At 42.2% G+C, this 20,469-nt stretch overlaps 1 protein-coding gene, 1 long non-coding RNA gene and 1 pseudogene across 6 annotated transcripts in view; 2 read left to right on the top strand and 1 right to left on the bottom strand.

The window, feature by feature from the left end:
* The window catches only part of LOC149972555 (zinc finger matrin-type protein 4-like), a 40,226-nt gene extending 37,285 nt beyond the window's left edge, over nucleotides 1-2,941 (top strand). The window contains exon 2 of the mRNA XM_090217205.1: nucleotides 748-2,941. Coding sequence (XP_090073331.1) covers nucleotides 748-1,070 — 323 coding nt within the window. The 3' untranslated portion in view covers nucleotides 1,071-2,941. The remainder of the gene's footprint in view (nucleotides 1-747) is intronic.
* LOC149972554 (uncharacterized) overlaps nucleotides 1-20,469 on the bottom strand; it is a 365,695-nt gene that overhangs the window by 254,314 nt on the left and 90,912 nt on the right. The window contains exon 3 of one of the 5 annotated variants that reach the window (XR_016491029.1): nucleotides 4,087-4,178. The exons of the other annotated variants lie outside the window; for them this stretch is intronic. This is a non-coding gene — a long non-coding RNA (uncharacterized LOC149972554). Of the gene's footprint in view, nucleotides 1-4,086; nucleotides 4,179-20,469 lie in introns of those variants that run through there. 5 annotated transcript variants of the gene reach the window in all.
* On the top strand, nucleotides 10,684-16,754 carry LOC149972556 (uncharacterized; annotated as a pseudogene).

Genomic DNA, 20,469 nt, shown 5'->3' on the forward strand with positions numbered 1-20,469 from the left:
AGGGGGCTGAATAATTTTGCACGCCCAATTTTTCAGTTTTTGATTTGTTAAAAAAGTTTGAAATATCCAATAAATGTCGTTCCACTTCATGATTGTGTCCCACTTGTTGTTGATTCTTCACAAACAAATACAGTTTATATCTTTATGTTTGAAGCATGAAATGTGGCAAGAGGTCGCAAAGTTCAAGGGGGCCGAATACTTTCGCAAGGCACTGTACCAGTTAAACACACACAAACACACACACGCTTTGCCTCGACAGTCTGAGAGTAAGATGGTCTCGGGACTGCAGTTGGCCTTTCTCTGACCCTCATCTGGCCTTCATGGATCAGGCCGGGAGCAATATATCTCTCTGTGCTCACAGCAGTCCCCTGTGAGGTGGTCTTGCCAGGTACCTTATTGACTGTGTGTGTGTGTGTATGTGTGTGCACATGCTTTAGTGTGACTCTCAACACCGCTCTAATGTTTTGATGTAGATGTAATTTCCGATGGACTCATTACAACAATTAGAATTTATTGATGTTTGTAGTCTATTATTTACTTGAGATGATTTTAATGTGCTCTTCCTCTCCCCCTCTCCTCCCTCCTCCTGTTTCTCCTTCCCTTATATTTATATTGTTGTCTCTTCTCCTCTCCTTCCTGCCCCTCTTATCCCACCCTTATCCCCTACCCTTCATTATCCTATCTCCCACCCTACCCCCTTTTCCGTGCTCCCTTCTATCTCCTTTCCCTTTTCCCTCACTCCCCCAGACTCATCCCCTTCTACCCCCCAGCCCAGTGACTCCACCCCTCCCCATGCCTCACCTGCCCTACCATGGCCCTCCTCTCTAGCACCCCAGGTGGCGGTGGTGGGTAGTGGTGGTGGGAGTGGTGAGACAGGGAAGTACTGCTGTCTGTGTGGAGCCTGGTTCAACAATCCTCTGATGGCCCAGCAACACTACGAGGGGAAAAAACATCGCAGGAATGCAGCCAGAGTGCGACTACTGGAGCAGCTAGCTGGCAGTCTGGACGCTACTGAAACTACAGGTGAGGAGATAAAGGTTAGATGTCAGGGGTTAAGGGTTAAGGGTTAAAATTAGGCTTAGTAGCACTACGAGGGAAAGAAATGCTACAGAAACACAGCATGGTATAACTGGAGAAACTGACAAGACATTTGGTGGTAGGATCCATATGTATAATTTTAGATTGTATTACTTTATAATAATAAACATTGCACTTGTTTTTTAAAAGCTTTATAAAGAATTCATAGAGATTTGACTTTTGCATCACACTCAAACGAACTAGAATACATAAAATGGATAGATTAATCACAGAGCAAACAAGTGCTGTTCATTATGCATGACACACACATTACATAACTTGACATTATTTATTCTGTTGGCAGCCTGGCCTGTTATGAGCAGTTTCCATAGTAAACTGAGTGCACTCACTCACTCACACACACACACACACACACACACACACATACACACACACACACACACACACACACACATACACACACACACACAGACATACAAAGGCACACACACAGATTGTGAGTGAGGGGGATAGCTGTCCCGGTTAAGTACCCTGTGTGCACCTGATGCCACTCAATAAAGACTAATATGATAATAATCATCAGATATGAGTGAGTGGGTGCTACAATATGGCCCAGTTTACACTGTATTATCTAACGCACTGTATTATATCATAGTGATGTAGCGATTGAGGCAGGATCAGCAAGAGTGGGACTTGAACCAGATACCCTCTAGTTAACGGAACAAAGTGCCTGAACAGGACTGTGTTAGCCTGCTGAGGTTAGACCTATTGGCATTATAAATGGGGAATAGGAGATATTGAACATTTGAAATAGAGAGAAGACGGATGAGCAAAAGGTATACAGTGAGACAGCGAGAGAGGGAATTTAGGCCCACCTTAGGGTCTGAATGTTCTTATTTTTCCATTCCCTTTCCTCAACTTCTATCCCGTTCTCAGTCTTCTTCTTTTTGAAACATATGCTTTACTCTACCTACCTCCCATCTCTCTCTTTCACTGTCCTCTATGTGTGTGCATGTGTATGCGTCTGGGTGGGTGTGTGCTTGGGTGTGTGTGTGTGTGGGTGCATGTATCCCTAAGGACTACTACCAGGGTACTAATGTTGTCATGCCTCATTCATCATCTTCATTAGCTTCCCATGCATTGAAGCTGACACACACACACACACACACACACTGTGATCTGATTTGATCGCTCCACCTACACACTGTACAATATGACCCTAAGCGATCTATTATACTAGTGTAGGTGGGAGTTAAACAGCATGTTTTTCTTAATCACTACATCAATTATTACATATATTTTATATTATATATAATTACAAATGACTCAGTGCCCTGTGCAGACAAGTCAAACTAATCACTAATCAGGCATCCAGGTAGGGTAGATTTTGTTTCCGGGCATCCTGGAAGGATATTGATCTCATCATGTCAGTAGAGGATACCTGGTTGTTCTTTAAAAGTGCTTTCCCCCCACATCTTAAATAAGCATGTCCCTTTCAAAAAATGTAGAACTAAGAACAGATACAGGCCTTGGTTCACTCCAGACTTGACTGCCCTTGACCAGCACAAAAACATCCTGTGGCGTACTGCACTAGCTTCGAATAGTCCCTGTGATATGCAACTTTTCAGGGAAGTCAGGAATCAATACACACAGTCAGTTAGAAAAGCAAAGGCTAGCTTTTTGAAACAAAAATTTGCATCCTGCAGCACGAATTCCAAAATGTTTTGGGACACTGTAAAGTCCATGGAGAATTTAAGTACCTCCTCCCAGCTGCCCACTACACTGAGACTAGGAAACACTGTCACGACTGAAAAATCCACGATAATTTACAATTTCAATAAGCATTTCTCTACGGCCATGCTCTCCACCTGGCTACCACAACCCCGGCCAACAGCTCTGCACCCCCCACAGAAACTAACCCAAGCCCCCCGCCCCGCTTCTCCTTCACCCAAGTCCAGACAGCTGATGTTCTGAAAGAGCTGCAAAATCTGGATCCCCACAAATCAGCTGGGCTAGACAATCTGGACCCCCTCTTCCTAAATGTATTCGCCGCCATTGTTGCAACCCTTATTACTAATCTGTTCAACCTCTCTTTCGTATCATCTGAGATTCCTAAAGATTGGAAAGCGGCCGCGGTCATCCCCCTCTTCAAAAGGGGAAGACACTCTAGACCCAAACTGTTACAGACCTGTATCCATCCTGCCCTGCCTTTCTAAAGTCTTGGAAAGTCAAGTGAACAAACAGATCACTGACCATTTCGATCTCACTGTACGTTCTCCGCTTTGCCATCTGGTTTCCGAGCTGGTCACGGGTGCACCTCAGCCACTCTCAAGGTCTTAACCTTTTGCGTGTAGGGGGCAGTATTTTTGGCTAAAAAACGTACCCATTTGAAACTGCCTATTTCTCAGCCCCAGAAACTAGAATATGCATATAATTGTCCGATTAGGATAGAAAACACTCTAAAGTTTCCAAAACTGTAAAAATATTGTCTGTGAGTATAACATAACTGATATTGCAGGCGAAAGCCTGAGGAAAATCCACTCAGGAAGTGCATCTTATTTTGAAACCTCTCTGTTCCTATGCATGCCTATCCTCCATTTAAAAGGATATCAACCAGATTCCTTTTTCTATGGCTTCCCTAAGGTGTCAACAGTCTTTAGACATAGTTTCAGGCTTTTATTTTGAAAAAATGAGCGTGAAGGATCACATTGCGTAAGTGGATAGGTGGAGGCTCTCATAGTGAGTTTTCAAATCAAATCAAATTTATTTATATAGCCCTTCATACATCAGCTGATGTCTCAAAGTGCTGAACAGAAACCCAGCCTAAAACCCCAAACAGCAAGCAATGCGGGTGTAGAAGCACGGTGGCTAGGAAAAACTCCCTAGAAAGGCTAAAACCTAGGAAGAAACCTAGAGAGGAACCAGGCAATGTGGGGTGGCCAGTCCTCTTCTGGCTGTGCCGGGTGGAGATTATAACAGAACATGGCCAAGATGTTCAAATGTTCATAAATGACCAGCATAGCCCAATAATAATAAGGCAGAACAGTTGAAACTGGAGCAGCAGCACGGCCAGGTGGACTGGGGACAGCAAGGAGTCATCATGCCAGGTAGTCCTGAGGCATGGTCCTAGGGCTCAGGTCCTCCGAGAGAGAGAAAGAAAGAGAGAAAGAGAGAATTAGAGAGAGCACACTTAAATTCACACAGGACACCGAATAGGACAGGAGAAGTACTCCAGATATAACAAACTGACCCTAGCCCCCCGACACATAAACTACTGCACCATAAATACTGGAGGCTGAGACAGGAGGGGTCAGGAGTTTTGCGCAACTGAGTAAAGTGGCCATTGTTTCTCCCGCTGTTATTGAAAAAGCTACACACTCGGTTGATATATTATCGAATATATATTTTAAAAACAACTTGAGGATTTATTATAAAAAAACGTTTGACATGTTTCTGTGGACATTATGGATATTATTTGGAATATATGTCTGCGTTGTCGTGACCGCTCTTTCCTGTGGATTTCTGAACATAACGCGACAAACAAACGCCAGTATTTTGGGTATAAAAATAATCTTTATGGAACAAAAGGAACATTTGTTGTATAACTGGGAGTCTCGTGAGTGAAAACATCCGAAGATCATCAAAGGTAAACCATTTTTTGATTACTTTTCTGATTTTCGTGGGTAATTTTGTATACATATATTTAAATTTGCATCGGGCTGCTTCTGGTGAGATTCTGGTAAGATGTCGACGAAGTCGGCTGAATTCTGGTAGACGGAAAAGGCCTGATGTATTTGGGCCGATTCTGGGCAGTCATTCATTTTGATTCCGTGCCGAGTCCGATACCCGATTCCGGGCTGATTCAATCAGGTCTGGCCCCATGGAAGAGGGACGCTTCTGTGCCGATTCCTCATTGCTAGCTGAGTGCAGTCATTATTCTTAGCAATGATTTAGGAATCCTTGTGTGTAAGTATTTGCCACTGTTTGTTCGCCTATTCAAATTGAACGTCAGTTCATGAAAATCAATAGCTAGCCATCTACTTAACCCTGTTGCTCAAAGCTAACGTTATAAGCAGCCAGCTGGCTTCATCTGGCTAGTGAGGCTCGACCGGCCCGGGTTATGTGTTGTGAAGCTAGCCACAATAAGGATTAGGCACAATCGTGGAATTTGCGGTTTGCCTTAAAAATAAAAGTCAAATCAAATGTATTTGTCACATACACATGGTTAGCAGGTGTTAATGCAAGTGTAGCGAAATGCTTGTGCTTCTAGTTCCGACCATGCAGTAATATCTAACAAGTAATATAACCTAACAATTTCACAACAACTACCTTATACACACAAGTGTAAAGGAATGAATACGAATATGTACATAAAAATATATAAATGAGTGATGGCAGAACGGCATAGGCAGGATGCAGTAGATGGTATAGAGTACAGTATATACATATGAGATGAGTAATGTAGGGTAAGTAAACATTATATAATATAAAGACAAATTATATAATGATAAATTGATTACCACAATTTTTCCATTAAGCATCTCTCTGGTAAGAAGAAGGGCGGGGGTGTATGCCTTATGATTAATGAGACTTGGTGTGATCATAACAACATACCTCTTTGAACGTGATGCAGAAGGTTACAATTGTTGGAATAATCCCATATTTAGACTAGATAATGTTAAACAAGGTTGGAATGTGAAGCAATGAAATGGAGTCTACTCGGTGACACACACTGAACACAACTGTGAAGAGTTTACGCAAATATTAACGTGCTAGCTCTTATCGTGGGACTGTGAAATCACCTCCCCAGTCAGCCTATTGTGTGTATTGACATTCATATTGCACTGTACAGCTTTACCTAAGGATTGGGGGTCAGTGAAATGGGGTATCAGTCTACTTAATACCCAAGATATTTTTTCCCAACGTCCTCCTCAGAGTTATCAGACTCCAAAACATCCACACAGTATTGTTTTTCCTCAGGAATAGTGTTCAATACACATAGACAATAAATGTGGCTCAATTCACAGTTGTTTCAGAGTCCGGCAATAAGAGCTATGACGCCATTGTTTTCTGGGTGTCACTGAGTAGACTCATACCTATAGATTGTGGATCAATGACATGGGGTAAGGCTGTACAGTGAAATATGTATGCCCCCAATGCAATTCTAAAGTATATTACATGCAGTGAGATTTCAACAGATTTTTGTCAAATTAACAAATTATTGTGTTTTGTTGATTTTATATAACAACATTCCAACCTTTAGCATGATCTATTCAATTATGGCATAATTCTACTATTTCTATTCTTTGCATCATGTCAATGACATACTTTTATTTTGACGGCTAACCGCAAAGTCCACTATGTGACTAATCCTTATTGTGGCTAGCTTCACATAGATGGGTCTGACCACCATAAATAAAATAAGAACTGTCTCATAAATTAGAGTTATTTCTAAATGATGACACCTAGCTATATAGTTAGCTAGCTAACTATAGCTACTGAAACAGATTATGTCGTTTTGCTGTGTTTTTGGGGAAAAACATTGTTTGCATCCATGAGCTAGCTAGCTTTTTTTTTAAGACCAGCACTGTAGGTGCGCTAGACAACTTTACCAGCATCACAGCATGCGTATCGATGAATCGTTGTGACATATGAAATACGAGTAATAGCGTATTCAAAATGTAATAACTACTTTTTTTTAAATTATGAATGCGTTAAATTATTATGTGACTTGCAGTCATATTCAGGTCCTGATTGGTCAACAAGCTTATTTTACACGTCAAATAGTGTTATTTGACACGCAACGAACCAAACTGTGTTCCATAGTATGAGAAATCCTAGTTGAGAATGAAACGACTGAACAAATGAACGAAACAGCACAGCAAGTAAGTGAAAGAAAAACTGTAGCTTTTGATTATGTTTTACTGGGAATGGGTACATTCGTAAATGCCAACAAAATAACATTTTGGTCAGTGTGGTGTGTGTGTAATCTTTATTAACACACACACACACACACACACACACACACACACACACACACACACACACACACACACACACACACACACAGAAAGTTAAGAACACATTTTTATTTCCAGTGATGGCCTACCCCGGCAAAACCCAGAAGACGCTTTGCCAATTGTGCGCCCCCCTATGGGACTCCCAATCACGGCCGGATGTGATACAGCCTGGATTCGAAACAGGGACTGTAGTGACCACTGCGTCCATGTGTGTGTGTTAACTATTTAACTGTATTAGAATGCTTAAAAGGCCACAACAATTTTAAATATCGGTATCGGTATTGTTTGTTTTTTTGTCAAGGAAAATATTGGGTACCGGTATCGGCCAAAAATGTTGTATCGGTGCATCTCTAGTTTGAATACTTTCTGAAGGCACTTTGTGACTCAACTAAGGGCAAATTAAGTTCAAACTTAGGTGCACAGGCACGCACCCGTATGCACACCACACACACACAAATACACACCCTCCTCTTACATGCTCTCCTCTCCCACTCTACAAATTATTTCTAAATGACTTTGTTTCTTTATGGTCTATGCAACAGGACACATTTTTTAATACAGCTTTTCTATTGTTTCGTAATTTATTCAATTTAATACTGGCATTCTCACCTGGTTTAACTCTGTCAGTGAATAGTATATTTATTACTGGACCAGATAATTGCAGTATGGGTTATATAGTTACCAATGAGTCTGGGGACTGAGGTTAGAGCTGAAGAGAAGAGGATATAACAGAATATATTATTATATTACTTTCTCACGCATGCGCGCCCACACACACACACACTCACCCTTACACACACACACACTCACCCTTACACACACACACTCATATCCACAAACACATACTGTATGTTCATAAAACTCACAACAGGCTCTCACAGTCTCACAGCAGAATTATTTAAGTTTCTCCAGAATTATTTAAGTTTCTCCAAACGTCAAATTTCAAAGATGCTCCAAACATCAAATGCTTTTGACACCCTTGGTTGACTCCGTCTGCTCAGTATCGTTCGGTTTCTCCAAATGTCAAATTTTAAAGATTAAGGGTTAAGATTTTGGATAAGGTTAAACCATTAAGTTTAGGCAATCATTTTACTAACAATTTTTACTAACGACATACCACAGTTTCTATGTATGCGGATGACTCAACGCTATACACATCAGCTAACACAGCGACTGAAATGACTCCAACACTCAACAAAAAGCTGCAGTTACATTCAGAGTGGATGGCAAGGAATAAGTTAGCTCTAAATATTTCTAAACCTAAAAGCATTGTATTTGGAACAAGACACTCACTAAACCCTAAACCTCAACTAAATCTGATAGTAAATAATGTGGAAATTGAGCAAGTTGAGATGACTAAACTGCTTGGAGTAACACTAGATTGTAAACTGTCATGGTCAAAACATAGTGATGCAGTACTGTAGAGGCTAAGATGGGGAGAAGTCTGTCCATAATAAAGCGCTGCTCTACCTTGTTAACAGCACTATCAACAAGGCAAGTCCTACAGGCCCTAGTTTTGTCACACCTTGACTACTGTTCAGTCGTGTGGTCAGGTGCTACAAAAAAAATAATAATTGCAATTGGCTCAGAACAGGGCAGCACGGCTGGCCCTTGGATGTACACAGAGAGCTAATATTAATAATATGCATGTCAATCTCTCCTTGCTCAAAGTGGAGGAGAGATTGACTTCATCACTACTTGTATTTATGAGAGGTATTGATTGACATGTTGAATGCACCGAGCTGTCTGTCTAAACTACTGGCACACAGCTCGGACACCCATGCATACCCCACAAGACGTACCACAAGAGGTTTCTTCACAGTCCCCAAGTCCAGAACAGACTATGGGAGGCACACAGTACTACACAGAGCCATGACTACATGGAACTCTATTCCACATCAAGTAACTGATGCAAGCAATCAAATTAGATTTAAAAAACAGATAAAAAACACCTTATGGAACAGTGGGTACTGTGAAGCAACACAAACATTGGCACAGACACACGCACACACACACACACACACACACACACACACACACACACACACACACACACACATACGATAACATGCGCACTATACATACACGTGGATTTAGTACTGTAGATATGTGGTAATTGTGGAGAAGGGGCCTGAGGGCACACAGTGTTGTGAAATCTGTGAATGTATTGTAGTGTTTTCAAATGGTATAAACGGCCTTAATTTTGCTCGACCCCAGGAAGAGTAGCTAATGGCGATCCATAATAAATACAAAATACAAAAAAATCTGAATGTTTAAGTAAGGGTTAAGGCTTGGCAAAGGGATTGAACATACGAAGTCTACATCCACGTCGAACATCCACCACCCCCATCCACAACACGCTAGCAAAACCCAAGCCTACTTCATGTTAATGGCGCTCAATTGTTGCCCCTTGTGACCAGTTTTGAAGGCATTTACCGACTTCCTCGGGACATGGATAGACGTCCAATTTCGAAGTCACTCTTGAGCGATCTGCCTGAAAACAGATCCCATGCATACGTACACACACAATCTTATACATCTGCATGTACACATTGCTCTATCCTGAGTGATGCATCTGCAGATTCACCACTCCTGAGTTTAATTAGGTTAAATGATAACACAAACATACACACATTCACCAGCACATACACTCTGACACACATTCTCTGTGTGTAATTATCATGTATTAGAACATGCTGTGGCCTCCCGGATAATGACATTATTCACTACGCACCACGGAGTCACAGTGTGTGTGTGTGTGTGTTTATTTACGAAGCAGCATTCGTTATATTCATGGAAACAAGTATGCAGCATTGACATCATTCACACACATCCACACACACATTTACAGTACCAGTCAAAAGTTTAGACACCTACTCATTCCAGGGTTTTTCTTTATTTTTACTACATCAAAACTATGAAATAACACATATGGAATCATGTAGCAACCCAAAAATTGTTAAACAAATCAAAATATATTTTATATTTGAGATTCTTCAAAGTAGCCACCATTTGTCTTGATGACAGCTTTGCACACTCTTGGCATTCTCTCAACCAGCTTCACCTGGAATGCTTTTCCAACAGTCTTGAAGGAGTTCCCAGATATGCTGAGCACTTGTTGGATGCTTTTCCTTCACTCTGCAGTCCATTTCATCCCAAAGCATCTCCATTGGGTTGAGGTCGGGTGAGGCCAGGTCATCTGATGCAGCACTCCATCACTCTGCTTCTTGGTCAAATAGCCCTTACACAGGGAAATCTTAATGGCTACAGCATATAATGACATTCTAGACAATTCTGTGCTTCCAACTTTGTGGCAACAGTTTGGAGAAGGCCCTTTCCTGACAATGCACCCGTGCACAAAGTGAGGTCCATAAAGAAATGGTTTGTCGAGATCATTGTGAAAGAACTTGACTGGCCAGCACAGAACCCTGACCTCAACCCCATCGGACACCTTTGGGACGAATTGGAATGCTAACTGCGAGCCAGGCCTAGTTACCCAACATCAGTTCTCGACCTCACTATTACTCTTGTGTCTGAATGGAAGCAAGTCCCTGCAACAATGTTCCAACATCTAGTGGAAAGCCTTTCCAGAAGAGTGGAGGCTGTTATAGCAGCAAATGGGGGACCAACTCTATATTAATGTACATGATTTTGGAATGAGATGTTCGAATAGCAGGTGTCCACATACTTTTGGTCATGTAGTGCATATACACACACACACACATTTCCCCTCTAAAAAAATGACAAAACAATTATTACAGTTTTTGCCGATTGCTTACACACTGAAAGTGAATGCTTAGACAAAAGCATCAAAACCTTAACTTTTGTAACCATGCCTTAAACAAAGGCACCAAAAGCACAAACACATTTTCTGCTTTGCACTTTATTTCCAATTCTGCAACACACATTGCACTTTGTTTGCACTTTGTAAGCAATTCTGCAACACACTTGCAAAACACTACACACTGTTTCTTACATTAGACACTTCGTTCAAGAATGAAATCTCTTGCAATCATTGGGAAAACACTTCTATTCAAAATGCAAAACATGCCTGAAATTGGCAACACCCACACACACACATGAAAACACTTACATACAGTAATTGAACACCAATTAGTCTGAGCCTTAGCACTACAGATAGACCTCAGGTACGCTCACTTTGCAAACATGGAGGCAGTGAGAGCGAGAGGAAGAGGAAGAGGAAGAGAGAGAGGAGTAGGACGAGGACTAGGACAAGAACAAAGAAGAGAACCAGGCAGACTGAGACATATTTCTGATGACTTTAGGGTCACTTTGGTGGGATCATGTCATAAATCATGGCCTGACGATGAGGGAGGCTGGGCAGAGAGTCCAACCCAACCTGTGTTGCTACATGGTAGCATCCATAATACGGACATTTAGACTGCAGAACAGGTATGTCTTCAACTTTCTACACAAGACTGTACCTATGTAATTGTTGCACATCATTCTGCATCACAGTACAATACAATGTAGTCCTACAATATTAGGTCTATGCTCCTCAGTGAACAAAAAAAAGAGGTATAGTGCTGTGAAGTACATGTAATAGAGTTTTGATGTTATTGTGTACAGAATGACAGAACAGTACAGTGGCTTGCGAAAGTATTCAACCCCCTTGGCATTTTTCCTATTTTGTTGCCTTACAACCTGGAAATAAAATTGTGTTTTGGGGGGTTTGTATCATTTGATTTACACAACATGCCTACCACTTTGAAGATGCAAAATAAAACATTTTGTGAAACAAACAAGAAATAAGACAAAAAACTGAAAACTTGAGAATGTATAACTATTCACCCCCCTCCCCTAAAGTCAATACTTTGAAGAGTCACCTTTTGCAGCAATTACAGCTGCAAGTCTCTTGGGGTATGTCTCTATAAGCTTGGCACATCTAGCCACTGGGATTTTTGCCCATTCTTCAAGCCAAAACTGCTCCAGCTCCTTCAAGTTGGATGGTGTACAGCTATCTTTAAGTCTTACCACAGATTCTCAATTGGATTGAGATCTGGGCTTTGACTAGGCCATTCCAAGACATTTAAATGTTTCCATTTAAACCATTCGAGTGTTGCTTTAGCATTATGCTTAGCGTCATTATACTGCTGGAAGGTGAACATCCGACCCAGTCTCAAATCTCTGGAAGACTGAAACAGGTTTCACCTCAAGAATTTCCCTATATTTAGCGCCATCCATCATTCCTTCAATTCTGACCAGTTTTCCAGTCCCTGCCTGTAAGGGTTTTCCTCCTCTTCGTCTGAAGAGGAGGTGTAGCAAAGATCGGACCAAGATGCGGCGTGGTAAGTGTCCATGGTTGTTTATTTAAAACATAAACTGAACATTTAATGAATACAAAACAATAAACGTGAACAAAACCGAAAACAGTACCGTGTGGTGAACAAACACAGACACGGAAACAATCACCCACAAAACAACAGTTAAACCCAGGCTACCTAAGTATGATTTTCAATCAGAGACAACTAACGACACCTGCCTCTGATTGAGAACCATACTAGGCCGAACACAGAAAACCAACCTAGAAACACAAAACATAGAATGCCCACCCAACTCACGTCCTGACCAACTAAAACAAACAAATAACACAAGAACTAGGGTCAGAACCTGACAGTATCCCCCCCCCCCCCCACCGAAGGTGCGGACTCCAGCCGCAAAACCTGAACCTATAGGGGAGGGTCTGGGTGGGCATCTGTCCGCGGTGGCAGCGCTGGACTTGGGCCCCACTCCACCATAGTCTTAGTCCGCCTCTGTGGCCTCCTAGGAACGGTGACCCTTGCCACCGACCCTGACCTGAGAACCCCAATAAATAGGCCCACAAGACTGAGGGACACCTCCGGACTTAACAAACTCCTCCGGACTGAGGGGTAGTTCAAGACTGAGGGGTAGCTCAGGACTGAGGGGTAGCTCAGGACTGAGAGGTAGCTCAGGACTGAGAGGTAGCTCAGGCTGGTTGACGGCTCTGGCAGCTCCTGGCTGACTGACGGCTCTGCCAGCTCCTGGCTGGTTGACGGTTCTGGCAGCTCCACGCTGGTTGACGGCTCTGGCAGCTCCTGGCTGACTGGCGACTCTGGCAGCTCCTGGCTGACTGGCGGCTCCTGGCTGACTGTCGGCTCTGGCGGCTCCAAGCTTATTGGCGGCTCTGGCGGCTCCATGCTGACTGGTGGCTCTGGCGGCTCCATGCTGACTGGCGGCTCTGGCAGCTCCATGCTGACTGGCGGCTCATGACAGACTGGCGGCTCATGACAGACTGGCGGCTCTAGCGGCTCATGACAGACGGGAGACTCTAGCAGCTCTGGACAGACGGGAGACTCTAGCAGCTCTGGACAGGCGGGAGACTAGCAGCTCTGGACAGGAGGGAGACTCTAGCAGCTCTGGACAGGCAGGAGACTCTAGCAGCTCTGGACAGGCGGGAGACTCTAGCAGCTCTGGACAGGCGGGAGACTCTAGCAGCTCTGGACAGGCGGGAGACTCTTGCAGCTCTGGACAGGCGGGAGACTTTAGCAGCTCTGGACATGCAGGAGACTCTAGCAGCTCTGGACAGGCGGAAGACTCTAGCAGCTCTGGACAGGAGAGAGACTCTAGCAGCTCTGGACAGGCGGGAGACTCTAGCAGCTCTGGACAGGCGGGAGACTCTAGCAGTGCTGGACAGACAGGAGACTCTAGTAGCTCTGGACAGGCGGGAGACCCTGTAGGGAGGAGACAGAGAGACAGCCTGGTGCGTGGGGCTGCCACAGGACCCACCAGGCTGGGGAGACCTCCAGGAGGCTTGGTGTTAGGAGTAGGCACCTGAAGGGCCGGGCTGTGGGGGAGCACTGGAGCTCTGATGCGCAGCCTTGGCACCACTCCCCCAGGCTGGATAACTACTCTAGCCCGGACCCTCCAGAGTGCAGGCACAGGTTGAACCGGGCTGTGGGTAAACACGGGAGATCTAGTGCCTACTACGCGCACCTCTCCCTTAGGCTCCACTCCCACATTTGCCCGGCACGAGCGGAGCGCAGGCATAGGACACACTGCACCCTCCCAGCGCCCCGGAGACACAGCACGCAAAGCCGGCGCAGGATACCCTGGACCGAAACGGCGTACCAGCGACCAGACATGCTGAGCAGGCACCATACACCCTGGCTGGATGCCCACACTCGCATGACACTTTCGGGGGGCTATGGGCACGTACTGGCGACACCGTGCGCTTAATTAACTGCATAACACGGTGCCTGACAAGTAACACGCTGTTTATAATAAGCACGAGGAGTGAGCTCAGATCTGCTACCTGGCTTAGCCACACTCCTTGTGTGCCACCCCCCAAAAAAAAATTGGGGGGGGGCTGCCTCTCGTACCTGTCACGCTGCCGTGCTGCCTCCTCATATCGCCGCCGCTCAGCTTTCGCTGCCTCCAGCTCTGCTTTGGGGCGTCGATATTCCCCAGCCTGGGCCCAGGGTCCTTCTCTATTCAAAATCTCCTCCCATGTCCAGGAGTCTTGTGATGCTGGCCGCTGCTGTTGCTGCTGCTGCGGCTGCTGCCACTGTCTGTTACCCACGCCGCTTGGTCCTTGGATGGTGGGTGATTCTGTAAGATTTTTCCTCCTCTTCATCTGATGAGGAGGTGTAGCAAGGATCCGACCAAGATGTGGCGTGGTAAGTGTCCATGGTTGTTTTTTTTATATTAGATTTAATGGTTTAATAGATTTAATAGATTTAATGTTGCTCTGTGGGATGTTAAAAGTTTCAGATATGTTTTTATAGCCCAACCCTGATCTTTACTTCTCCACAACTTTGTCCCTGACCTGTTTGGAGAGCTCCTTGGTCTTCATGGTGTCGCTTGCTTGGTGGTGCCACATGCTTAGTGGTGTTGCAGACTCTGGGACCTTTTAGAACAGGTATATATATTGAGATCATGTGACAGGTCCTGTGACACTTAGATTGCACACAGGTGGACTTTGTTTAACTAATTATGTGACTTCTGAAGGTAATTGGTTGCACCAGATGTTATTTAGGGGCTTCATAGCAAAGGGGGTGAACACATATGCACGCACCACTTTTCAGTTGTTTATTTTTTCGAATTTTTTGAAACAAGTTATTTTTCCCATTTCACTTCACCAATTTAAACTATTTTGTTTATGTCCATTACATGAAATAAAAATAAAAATCCATTTAAATTACAGGATGTAATGCAACAAAATAGGAAAAATGCCAAGGGGGATGAATACTTTTGCAAGGCACTATATATAAAAAAATAACCTAGGCAATGACATCATATTCTTGCATTTTCTACAGAACTGCCAGATGACCTGAGGGTGGAAGGCAACGTCTGTTCACCCATGAACAGGAACTGGCCATTGTCAATCTAGTGTTGGCAAACAACACCATCTCCCTACATCAATTACGAGAGCAAATCATCTCAGATCACACAACATTCCATAATATCAACTGTGTCAGTATGTCGACACTCTGCCGCATCTTGCATCAATACCAACTTACGATGAAGCAGCTGTACAGCGTTCCATTTGAGAGGAACAGCGTTAGAGTCAAAGACCTTCGCAATGACTATCTGCAAGTAAGTGTCACTGTATTATACTGTAATACAATATAGTGGCAATAGATTGTGTCCTTTTGGCACTGCATAGATACATTCAGACAAAGCAGTATGTGACCTAGGCAGGTGCCCCCATTCTGGGGTTGGGGGGAGGTGGTTGTCTGTGGGGGAACCTGCCTTACCTGTAGCTTGTAGTTTTGACTGAATGTGTCTGACCCAACCCACCCCCATCCTTGTGTGAAAAGGTAGACATTGTAGTCCTGTGTTTTGAGTTACACCGTATTCACGGTACGGTATATGCATTTTCTGTTACAGAGTCCTGGACTTTGACGCAGCTGCACAGCCTCATGAGTTCATTTTCATTGATGAAGCTGGATTCAATCTAGCTAAAACCAGGCGTCGGGGCCGAAATGTTATAGGACAAAGAATGTCCCTTGGCAGCGCAAGGGAAATATCCCCTTGTGTGCCGCCATCTGCAAGGAGTTCCCCATCACCATGCCACACTAGGTCCCTACAATACTGCACACATAATCATATTTCTGGATGCACTACATAATGCAGTTGTACAGGACGAACCAGAGCAACCTAGGTTTGTGGTTATCTGGGATAATGTTAGTTTCCACCGGGCTGCTCTGGTCAGGGACTGATTCACCAACCACAATAACTTCACAGTTGTATACTTGCGATGTGTACTCCCCATTTCTCAATCCGATTGAGGAATTATTTTCGGCTTGGCGTTGGAAGGTGTATGACCGCCAACCACATGCCCACCTGCCTCCTCTGCAAACAATGGAAGAGGTATGCGGAGACAGAAGTGGGGTAAGTCCAGGGTTGGATACAATATTGCAAGGCAATATTTTTCCCATTGCCTAGCCATGGATGACATTGATTGTGATGTGGATGAGGTGATGTGGGCAGACCCTAACAGAAGGCAGGATCCATAAACCATCCACAACATCCACTTACAATACTATTTTTTGTTTACCATTGCACTGTAATTTTACTGTAATTATTTTTGTTTCTTTGAGTTTACAATAACATATTGTTTTATTACTGTACTGTAATTCTATTTTCCTTTGTGCTTTTTTGTTGTTGTAAAAACCTGCAATGGCAAAAAAAATAAGCTGGATATTTTTTTTCTGAAGCCTTTCTAGTTTTGTGTTCATTGAAATGTGAGTAGATGTACTGTACTTGAACAATCTTTCACAGAAGCCTGTATGAGAAAATTAAAAAGGAATACAACGTACTAAAGACAGCAGTGTTTTGTATAAAGTACATCAGTGTGTTGTTGCTGCTTTGAAAGAGTAATTCAAATGGTGTATGTGTGTATCATTTTGTTGCAAAAATGCCATTTTGAAAAAGGATTGTTAGGTTTTGATTGCAGGCTTTCATTTTGACATAGAAGTGAGATGTTTATCTCCAAGTGTTGTGTCTTATTTGGCTTGTGTGTAGAGTTTTGACACAATGAGCCAAATTCCGCAACAAGTGTGTAAGTAATCGCAAAATACTGTAATGTGCGCTCATAAACTGAGGAGGAACAAAGGAGGATGACACCAATCATCTCTGTCACCACACACAACACACACATACACTCACACACCATCAACCCTTAAGCCCAAACATAAATTTCTCGCCATTCTCAATGATGTCTTTGATAACTTTAGAAAGGGAAATTAAGTGTGTGTGTGTCTGTTCGTGTGTGTGCCTGTGTGTGCGTGCGTGTATGTGTGTGACAAGCCTCAGCTCGCGTAAGGAGCTTTGTGAAGGAGATGAGAGTTCAGCTGACAGTGGCTGAGGATTATCTGAAAGCATAGAAACAGCCATAAAGCGAGAGAGAGTGTGTGTGTGTGTTTGTGCATGTGTGTAAATTGTAAAGAGCCATTTCCCTCATCAGGGACTATCAAAGTTCTTAGCTTTTATCTTTAATTATTTGAGAAAAGTGACTCCCCAAACACACCCACACCCTGTCGAGAACGTTCATATTATAAAAATATAAAAAATGTCTTGTCAGATACAGATGTATTGTCTGCCTCACTGATGATGCATAACAACATGCTTACCTAGAATCCTTAGTTGCTAAACCCACTTTTGCACTAATACATTTATGATATACAGTATACCCATTGATAATTGAAGAATACAAGTTATAAATGCCTCATGAGTTTAGTTCAAGTGTCGTACCCTATCAGTTTGTTTTACTCCACTTTGTAGATATCCTCTTTGGATCAACCTGAAAAGATTACTTGAACTGGTTACATGTAAATAAGTTAGGTATTCTCTGTTGAAAAATACTATATTTGTTGAAACCACACACTGTTTTATTTGATTATTACCTAACCTATATTTCAAGTTGCAACCTATTATACCCATTAAATATCAAAAACAAACTAATATTTCATGTAAATACGATTTTTTTTTTAATCGTGTTCCAAGTGTCATTTTTTTATTTGGAATTACCTATCCACATTTCTTCAATTAGGTAACAAGCAATTACCTAAATTCCCTGTAAATCAAGAAAATTAATTGGTTCAATAACATATTCTTTTCAAAAGACTTTCACATTTAGTAGCCACAAAATCATATCCAACCATTTACTACCTTAACATAGTAACCTTATATCTTATTACAGATGCTGGCAGTTTTTGTTTGAATAACGAATAGACCACATTAACTGGAATTCACTCTCACGGGTGGGCAAAAATAACAAACTGAAAGCCGTGCCCACAATAAGCCACACGTTCAACGCATTGCCCACCCGTAGCTTCAGAAAGGAAAATTAAGTGTGTGTTTGTGTGTGTGGGCTGTGATATACTACATTATACAGTACTGGCCTCATCCCAGCAGTGACCTGTCTCTCCTCTGGTGTATATTAGCTAGTACTTCGTCTTCCAACATACTTTGCCAATTACTGCCTCAAAAGGTCAAAGGGTCATGGAGCACATCACCAACTCATAAATCTCACAGACAGTAATGAAAGTAGAGAAATGAGCATACTGGCACACGGACACACACACAAACACAATGACTGCAGGGATAGTAAAAGACCTCCAACCAATTATTTTCTGAATATGTGAATGTGCTGGACACTGTGTTATCACGTAAAATCATTTTGTTCTCTGGGTGACATTTCCTGTCTAGTTATAGCCTCTCAGTGTGGAAGTCTATAAATATTTAAAATACAAAGGGGTCACTTTATTCAAAAGATACCTTATGCGCTTATATGTTTTCTTTCAAATGACATAAATTAGAGTTATACCAACTGGGGTCATTTTTACCCCAGTCATATTTTTGATCACAGCCCAAAAGTGGTTAATTAAATTAATCCAAATGTTAATGACTTTGTCATTACATCGAAATAATTGTTTTGTGGTTTTGTATCAATCTAGACTTTAAAAAAAAATATTTGATATATTTGCGTTGGGGTCATTTTGACCCCAGCCAAAAAAATATAATGTAAGAGATTTTCCATTTTCTGCAAACAGATTTCTTTGGAGACATTACAAGTTACCCATACCACCAGAGGGAGCTACCTTCTGAATGTCTGAGTGCTGTGTTGGTGTGTATCTTCTGAAAAAAAATAAACACTCTCAAATATTCTGTATGTGCAATTTATGGTATTTTGGTTTCTATAACATTTGCTTTGAAATGACTTTGAGGCCCAAATAAATAAAACATACTCATCCTGCCATAGGCCCTACCACTCCCAGTGTTTCACTAGCAGCACTGCTAATGCTGTCTTTGGGGTAAGTAAATAAAGAAAACTAAGCCATATTTTACCCATATGTTTGGTCATTGTGTCTCAATGGAATATCACGTTTTGTCAATAAAATAAAGAATATTTGAAATGTTCTAAAAACGAAATGACACTACAATTAAATGATGGTAAATCAGCTTTTTAGTACTAATGTGGATTATACTTTATAAAAAAGCAGTTTTACAGAATATGCTAATTAACTGTCCTTTTTTAATTAACAGTCTGTTTTGGTAATAATTTTTTTCTGATTACAATATTTACATATCTAATGATGGTTTGATAAGAATTAAGTTGATATTTTGCTATTACTGTTGTTTTTTCAAATAGTTTATTATTTGGGTCAAATTGACCCCAATTGGTAATCCATATACTGTATGTAAAATATGTTGGTAATTTGAGGGTTAAAGGCCCACGAAAGCAAAAATCCAAGTATCCATTACCATACTAATTTTGTATTTGTTTTTATTTGTATTTATTATGAATCACCGTTAGCTGCTGCCTCTTCCTGGGGTCCAGAAAAATTAAAGCAGTTAATTATTTTTATTAAACTTTACAATACATTCACAACAGATTTCACAACATATTAAGTATGTGCCCTCAGGCCCCTACTCTTCTACCACATATCCACAACACAAAACCCATGTGTACGTGTGTGTATAGTGTGTATGTTATTGTGTGTTTGTATGCATGTGTCTGTGCCTATGTTTGTGTTGCTTCACAGACCCCACTGTTCAATGAGGTGAATTTTATTCTGAATTGTAAATACATTTTTACTTCTCGCATGTGTTACTTGATGTGGAATAGAGTTCTAGGTAGTTATGGCTCTATGTAGTACTGTGTCCTGGACTTAGGGACTGTGAAGAAACCTCTGGTGGCATGTCTTGTTGGGTATGCATAGGTGTCCGAGCAATGTGCCAGCAGCTCAAACAGACAGCTTGGTGCATTACACATGTCAATACCTCTCACAAAAACAAGTAGTAATGAAGAGAATATCTCCTCCACTTTGAGCCAGGAGAGATTGACAAGCATATTATTAATATTAACTCTCTGTGTACATCCAAGGGCCAACTGTGCTACCCTGTTCTGAGACCATTGCAATTT

The sequence above is a fragment of the Oncorhynchus mykiss genome, chromosome 23 (genome assembly GCF_057628025.1).
Source record: "Oncorhynchus mykiss isolate SJ-2025 chromosome 23, ASM5762802v1, whole genome shotgun sequence".
In the NCBI taxonomy this organism is placed as follows: Eukaryota; Metazoa; Chordata; class Actinopteri; order Salmoniformes; family Salmonidae; genus Oncorhynchus; species Oncorhynchus mykiss.